The sequence below is a fragment of the Pinus tabuliformis genome, chromosome 4_2 (genome assembly GCF_031772625.1).
Source record: "Pinus tabuliformis cultivar Carrire ecotype Pingquan chromosome 4_2, CPIR1, whole genome shotgun sequence".
Classification (NCBI taxonomy): Eukaryota; Viridiplantae; Streptophyta; class Pinopsida; order Pinales; family Pinaceae; genus Pinus; species Pinus tabuliformis.
Window position 1 is genome coordinate 529,035,238 of NC_142304.1, and position 8,889 is coordinate 529,044,126.

The 8,889-nt window shown below is 32.8% G+C and overlaps 1 protein-coding gene across 1 annotated transcript in view; it reads left to right on the top strand.

Annotated features, from left to right (window-relative positions):
- The window catches only part of LOC149170341 (putative E3 ubiquitin-protein ligase ARI8), a 14,883-nt gene extending 11,041 nt beyond the window's left edge, over positions 1 to 3,842 (top strand). The window contains exon 3 of the mRNA XM_089425524.1: positions 3,789 to 3,842. Within this exon, the coding sequence (XP_089281650.1) occupies positions 3,789 to 3,842 (54 nt within the window). The remainder of the gene's footprint in view (positions 1 to 3,788) is intronic.
- The last annotated feature ends 5,047 nt before the right edge of the window (positions 3,843 to 8,889 follow it).

Genomic DNA, 8,889 nt, shown 5'->3' on the forward strand with positions numbered 1-8,889 from the left:
AACAAAGAAATTTAGAGGATTTACATGATGCACTCGATGTTGCCCAGGAATCAAGTGACCAACAGTATATGGATCCCATAGAATATTAGTTTCAGATGAATGTCAGTATCCACTCCTCCTTTAACATTCGACAATTTGTAGCATCACATGAGTTAGATCAGTTGGTTCCTCTTGTTATTGTATTTTCTTGAATATAATTTTCAAATTTTAACATGAGTAGGATTATCCTCTTGTTGCGCACATGGTTGCTTTGGAAGTAATCCTATACTTAAAAGGGATTCTTCTCATTCTTAGGGTAGAGTAGGGTAGAAGAATAAATCAATTCCATGAATAAAGATGTTACAACAATGCTATTAGGGCTTTGATTTCCAAAGGATAGCCACTGAAACTACTTTTGATCCACATTGGTTGTTAACACACACATCTGTGACAAGTCTTGTTGAGTATGATTCACTCTAATACCTCATGACTTTGCAAAAGTTACCATGATTAATCACTCTAATGAGTTTTCGTCTTAGATATATATTTTAAGCTTCCCTTAGAAGGTACCATTGGAGATCCTCCTATGGTGGACCACTCTTGTAAATATCATAATGAGTTATCTCGGATCTCTTATTAACTCAAAGAATGTTTCAATCATTAGGAGTATCTTTGGAAGCAAATGTTTTATAAAGAAAAATGATGATAAGCTTGGAAAATTGGAATCTAGAGTTGATGAAGGAATACTACTTGGATACTCTTCCAGAAGCAAAGGATATAAATGTTATAATAAAAGGCTTCAAAATATTGTTGAAAGTATAGATGTTGTGATTGATGAAGCATCCATAGGTACCAAAAAGGAAGCACAAGAAGATGATGAAACTCTCCCTACTAAAATCCAAGAAGTTGTAGGAGAAGAAGAAAGAGAAGCATCAAAAGAAGGAAATGAAAATAGAAGTACAACAGAAAAGAATCCATCAAGGTATGTTCAGAAAAATCATCCTGAATCTCAAATTCTAGGTGATAAGGAAGTAGGAATATAAACTAGAAGAACTTTTGTTGGATCATCTAGTCAATTAGCCTTGCTATCCATAATTGAACCTCAGAATGTGAATTAAGCAAGCAAGGGTGAATGTTGGGTTAAGGCAATGCATGAAGAACTTAATCAAATAGAAAAGAACGAGACATGGGAACTTATATTAAGGCCTCATAATAAAAATTTAATTGGAACAAAGTGGGTGTTTAGAAACAAATTAAATGAAAATTGAGAAGTAATCTGAAACAAAGCAAGACTTGAAGCCATAATAATATTCCTTGCATTTTCCATCTTTCATAAATTTAAGGTATATCAAATGATGCTAAATTTGGATTTTTAAATGGGGATCTAGAAGAAGAAGTTTATATTAAACAACATGAAGGATTCATACTTGGCAATGATAAAATTATTGTTTGCAAACTTAAGAAGACATTTTATGGATTAAAACAAGCTCCTTGTGCATTGTATTATCGTCTTGACAGGTATATTCAACAACAAGGGTTTAAGAAAGGATTTGCAAATAGCAACTTGTATACTAAATTTGGAAAATAAAAACTTTTAATAATAGTAGTTTATGTAGATGACATCACATTTGGAAGCAATGTTGAATCTACGAATAAAGGATTTTCTTCAGCCATGCAGCATGAATTCGAAATGTTTGTACTTAGTGAGCTAACATTATTTCTTGGTTTTCAAATTCATCAAACTAAAAATGGTATCTTTCCCTCTCAAACAGGGTGTAATCTAAGCGAGAATGATGATTCTCCTACAATTAATCAATCTAAATAGAGATCTATGATTGGCAACTTGATCTATATTACAAGTACAAGACCACACATTATGCATGCATTTGGCATAGTTGGATGATTTCAAGCAAATCTTAAGGAAATTCATCTCTAAGTAGTCAAGAGGATATTCAAGTATCTACAAGGCACTCAAGATTCTAGTCTATGGTATCCCAAAAATGAAGACTTTTCACTTCATGTTTACACAGATGCAGACTAGGTAGGTAATGCTAATGACCAAAAAAGTACTAGTGGAGGAGAATTCTATTTTGGTCCTCGTTTAGTTTCTCGGTTTAGTAAGAAACAAATTTCTATTTCTTTATCAACTACTTAAGAAGAATATGTTATTGCTTTCTCTTGTTGTACTCAGCTTCTATGGATGATCCAAACATTGCAAGACATTCAATTCACTCGCCCTCAACCTGTACCTATTCTCTATGAAAACATATTGCCATAAGTATCTTTAAAAATATTGTCATGCACTCCAAAACTTAGCACATCCTAATCAAAGACTATTTTGTTAGAGAGAAAGTTTTTGAACAAAAAGTCAATTTGGAATATGTTTCTTGAAAGGAACAAGTTACAAATATATTTACCAATCCTCTTCCACATGATTCCTTTGAATATATCAGACAAAAAATAGGTATTATTCTTGCCTCTTCACTGTGATAAGTGTTCTAATAGGCATGGCGTTTTCAGGGGGAATTGTAGCTATAATCACCAACAATTTACTTTATGTATGTGGATCTTCTGAAAGACAGTTGCAGGTATATGTGGTTTGTAATCTAGACAGTCGTATATGCCTCTCATTAATGAAAAGGAAGTGACATAAACTCAGGGGGAGCTTCTCATATGCTTCCATTAGTTATTATTAGCTTTCGGGTTCTGATATTGACTTGTTGCGGACTATTAATACTACCCATGTATTGCTAAAGTTATATCTCGATGTTGATGAAATAGTTCTTTGGTGCATATGCTACTTGATGAGATGGATGTGATAAAAGTTGATGGTGGAAAGTTGGCACAGGTTTAGGGGGAGCATCTTCCACTGTTCTAATAGTTCATTGTTGGCATTATGATTTCTTAAGTATTGATTGTTGTGTGATGGGTTTATGATGAGTACATATCATTTCCACTCTATGGTTGTTATTATTGAAAATAATTATGTTGTTGTCATTATGTCATAATGCTTGGGTTTCTTATGTTGCAGTTACATTATTGATTGTCGATACTCCTTAATACACTTGATGAGGAAAGAATGATGCCTACACTATCTTGTCTTACATATTAAGGACATTCATGTTGTTATCTACATTGATGTTATCATATGACTATGTTGCACATTCCTATATTGTGCATGATTGATGACTATCATGGTCTTGCTACTTGATTATTGAGGTGGCGATTTTTGGATCTAAGTATCATATATGTATCTTGATGTAAAGGTCATGAAAATACCCATTTTTTCAATCATTATAAAATTCAGTCATGAATGGGCTATTGGGATCAAGTGATGTCATGTATGTAATCCCATCATGTTCAGACATTGATGTAACATTTGGGTCCAATAGGTGTCTAATGTAATCACGATCCATTGGTGATAGGAAAAGTCATATTTTTTTGAGTCATAGAGTCTTGTACTCTTTTGAATATCTTCATCAAGTTCAACATATGCTCAAGGGGAGCATGGTCAGTATAAATATTTCATGATTCATGTTCAACAAATTAGACCTTCAATGATTTGCAATGGAAGTACTTCATTTAGCTTGATTTTTCCATTTTCGCTTGATGCCCAAGGGGGAGAGAAGACTTGATGTTTGGAGAGAAGTTTTGGTGTTTGCGGGTGGTGTCCAAACACCAAAGTGGTTGCCATCAAGTCCAAAGGGGGGAGATTTTTTACATTATGGCTAATGTGTTGTCCTTAATGGAAACCTACTTAATAAATAAATCAAAATTGTGATAATATGATGATTATGGAACTCATGCAGATTGGTACAGCTGCTACAGAGGACACAGACAAAGAAATGGAAATTCTGTTATAGATGGATGACAAAAGTGAAGTTTGAGAAAGTATACGCGATTCCTATGAAGAAGGGTCATGTACATACATATTTTTTGTGAGTAAAAGTCACGTACATAATCTAAACCATGGAAATATGCATACTAGGGGTCATTACCATGGTATTGACCCATAGTAATTGGAGTGAAAACTTCCATTTGATCCCATGAAAAAATACTAACAACATTACCAAAGTATTTACCTAAGTGATTTTTTACCAAAGTTATTCAAATGTGATTTGATCTAAAATAGGTGTGAACCATGGAGTAGGGAGAAGACTCAAATCTGATAGATCTGAAATTAAAACAAACCTTAATGAATACACTTTATTGATTTGATTATACATGTAGCTATTAATAGTAGATATGTGGCTATAATGATGTTGTAATTTGAATATGTGATAGTAAGGTTTGTAGAATGGGAATTATGTTCTAAATAGTTGCATACATACACATAGCTAAATGTAAGTAGTTGCACATATATTTATGTGATGTGTTTTTTAGTATGTTGATATATATACATGGGTGTATCATAGTATAAGCATGTATGTACGTTTTTATGGTTAATAATTGTTGTGTATATATTATGAGTCAGATCTGGTCAAGGTTTGCAGTGCTGCTTGATGATAATGGTTGATGATGTCTATTTTATTTGTTGTTGTATGTCAATGATGTCTATGGTATATGTTTGACATTGTTGGTTGGGTTTGAATATTGAATGGTAATGATTCCATAGTGTAGTGATCTGTGATTGATTCAACGATCTACGATTGGTTCAGTACTTGATTTAGTAAGTGGATCAATGTTACAGTGAGCTAAATGATTCAGTGTTTAGTAATATGATATCTATACCTATTTTTATGTAGAGGAAGCACACATATATGAAGGTTCTAGTAATATTAGTCATGTATATATTCTAAAGTTCATTTGTTCTAGTTGGGTTCTAGATTCAGTGGCTTGATGCTTTAGAGATTCACTAGTTCAAAATTGTGTTTCAATATTTAAGTTTGGAAATTGGTTTGGGTGTGTTGTGGGTCCAGTATTAAAATTTGATGAAAGGTGAACTAGAGGCTTTGATGATTGGTTGAGAGGTGGATCAAGTGTGAAATTTTTTGAAATGAGGTCCACAAGGTGTTGAGGGTTGTAGCCTTCATAATGGGGGTAGGATCTCCCTTACAATAGAAGTCAAACGAGATTATGGGGTTGTAGCTCCCTTCTAGTGTGTGCTGGAGTACGAGTGCAGGTTGTGGCGTCCTACAAGTGGATGCTTGCTTGCTGGTAAGAGTCTGCACCAATACAAATTGTAATGAATATTTTCTTATATAATAATAAATAAGATAGAGACAACGATAACAATGGTTTTCTCTCACATTGGGTTTCCACCTAAAAACTTGGTGTTCTATGTGTGTTTCTTATGTGTTGTAATTAATATTTTATTTACTACATTCTGAATGGTGAATGAATTAATAATGCATTGATTAACTCACTAATTAAATATATGTCAAATTAAGTTAATTGGATATACAATGCTTGCATTCATAAGAGTCGAATACATACACTCATTGCATGAATAACAATAGTGTACATAATTCTAAATATGAAATGAAAAGTGAAAAATGATAAGGCTCTTGTGACAATATGAGAGGCCATGGAATAAGGGGAAATATGTGTTGGAAAGAGAACAAAAACAAGAGGATTAGATTCTAAATTCACTTTGATGTAGATTCTGAAGAGTTTAACCAACTCACTTAGATTGGTCACATCTATGTGGGGGACCTCCACCTCATCCATCTAATCCATGGAGCTCATAAAATATACCATCGCCTCATCCCAACATAGTAAAAATTATGCAATCAACACTTCAACAACAACCCCTTCAGTTTGATGCATGGGATCCTAATACCATTAGACTACCATATGGAAATGTGCATTGGCCATAACCAACTTGTTCATTCATCAACTCGCATAGTAGTAAGCAAATTTCATCAACCTACAACACCTACACACTCCTCTTGAGAGGTCACCTCTTAATATACTCATATCAGTGCATCATGGATAAGTTGGTGGAGGGAGGTCTCCTTTGAAGACATGCACTTGGAGGTACGAGGAGGGAAAGAAGAGAAGAGTAAAGCAAAGAAGAAAGAAACTAGCCATAGTAGATGTCCAAAGTTAACATGATGCTATAGTTTTAGATTTATGTTTATCTACAACATACCTTTTTAGCATACTTTTATTTTGAGACACTTTGTTTTGGGCATAATAAATGCATTCCAATGATATAATTTTTGCAAGGAAAAAGGTGTTTTTTGCTTGATTATATGTGATGAATGACTTGATATTTTATTATATTTATGCTTGGATTTTGTGATGTTATGGTTATACATGCTATTTTACTAGAGTCACATAGGTGATTTTTTACATATTAGTCATTTTATATAGACATTTTTGAACTGAATTATGATCAAAATTCTGGTAGGAATGAAGCAAATAACAAGTTATATTATTATATTCAATATAAAATCAACTTTTGACAACCATCCTTTTCACATATTTCTCTTACAAATTTATTATTAAGTTGTAAGGCATTCCCTCTGAGAAGAACTCCACCTGTGCCATCTTGCACCATTGATTTTTGTGTTAGATGATTGAAATATTGACTACCATAATATTTTTATGGTAGGTAACCATTCATAACACTCATTACAATTGATTTTCATATCTATTTGTTGTTTCTTGTGCTTTCATGTGATGATTTATTATTTCAGTGCTTGGAATCATGCATATATGTATGAGTAATTTATTTTCACTATGCATAACGTAGCACTAACTTGTTTTCATATTAAGTTATGAAATGATTGTCATGGATCACGCAGATGTATCCATTTGACGTTCATTACATTTGTATTCAAGCACGTTAATCCATGCAACATTTTAGGTTAATTAAGTCCATGTGTCTTTAGAGTAACTATTTGAGAAAAAGCCATGCAACATCTTAGGTGAATTAAGACTAACTGATATGCAGGTGTCTTCAGAGTAGCTATTTGAAAAAAAGCTACACCAGCTCCCCAATGGGAAAAATACCCAAAATCATCAATTGTAGAATTTTTTATCGCCTCAACTATAAGAATCTGTTCACAAATACAATAAATTTCCATACCTCCATTTGGGCCTTTTTAAGTCTCTCTTCCATGGAATAAAAGGGCACCAACATCTTGGTCACAGATTTCTTGAAAATGTCCACTGCAAACATATTGGGGTTGCGAGTGAGATTGTAAAAATACACTGTTAAGAGAATGTGTTTTAAATCAAGTCCTCATGCATCATACAAATAATTTGAATCCTTTCAATCTTTCATACAAATAATTTGAATCCTTTCAATCTTTTCATTTTTCAGACTAATTTACTGTTGTATGAATCAGATCTTCATGCATTACACAAACAAGTTCCAATCTTTTCAAAAAATTTAATCAAATCCTCATGCATCATACAAAGAATTTGAATCTTTTCATCTTTTTCTTCCTTCAGACTAATTTATTGTTACTAATAATTTGCATTTCAGTAGGTCAATTGCAGTTGAGGTAGATTTCATTTTAGGATTCCCCTAAGTGGGATGATAACATGGACTAGGTGTACTACTCTCTAGTTCAAAGGAAGCACTACCAAAAAAATGCAATCAAAGTGAAGGTGAATAAGTAAAGTTGAACAAAGAGTGTGATAACAAAACTAAAAGAAAGTAAAGATGAATAGGTAAAGTTGAATAAGAAGTGTGATAACAAAAAGAAGTATTTGAATTTTTGCTACATGCATCTCTTAAATGATCCTTTCAAGTTCAATTCCAAATCTAAGATGAGTGTGAATGAAGGTGGAAGTCTAGATGAGGGAAAGGCATGCCCTAAATATTCTTATGTTTTGTGCTAGACAACCTCGATAACTTCTACTCTCCATAATGAGTGCACTAGATGGGCTTGGGATTGATGTTTAGCAAGCAGTAATCAACTGCTTCAATGGATTTGCACTAATCTAATATAGTGAAGGTCAAAATTAATATTTGTGAGGCTTATGTGGGTTGGGGTAACTTTTCCATTTTCTATGGTCCTGCAACAAGAAGGAGAAATTGCATTAAGGAGATCAAAATTGTGCTTCTACACTCTGCAAGTTGTCATAATTTGTCATACTGTAATATAGCTTATAGAATGTTCATGGATGCAAAATATGTATATTATGACATGACTTATCACATTTCTGTGATATTTTCCAATCATAGGTGTTACTCTATATCTATCATCGTATTCGCCTTAATACTTCCAGCATTTTTTATAAAATAAGAAAATATTCCAGCATTCATTAAAGCATCTAAACATGTGCATCAAAGAAAAACTTACTTGGGCCTTTGTTGATTCCTATCTTTGAAAGGAAATCTGGTTTTGTTTGTATATGTGCTAGAAAGAGATGTGTTGAAAAGTATTTTTACATTAATGTCAATTTTAATAAAAAAGCTAAAAGTTCAACCACTAATAGCAATATACTACAACTGAACTATATGGAAATTATAAAATAGAGAAAGGAACCATAAAAGGAAGAAAATGTTATTGTACACTTTACTCCTAATTTATGAATTACCATCGGAGACTAATGATAACACTAGATAAAGGCAAAATAAGTCTAGCTAGTTCAACAACAACTTTGATATTGAAAGCAGATGAATGAACACAAATAACATTCTTCAAATACATTCAACATCTTTGTATTTCAAATAAAAAATAAACCCCACTCAAACTAATTAATGTAACATCTAACATCTCAAAAACTAAACCCTACTCTAACATCTTTGTATTTCAATCTGATAATATACTGAAACAACAATTAGGCACCTTGCTGCCTGTAAACCAAAAGCAGACCCTTAGTTGCCAATGATACTAAACGTAAAACGAAACCAAAGTAGGCAATTAGTTGCCTATAAACCAAAATCCATTTTTTTGTTCATAACAAAAAAACAAGCAAGAAAATGATGAAGACTACATCCAATAATTA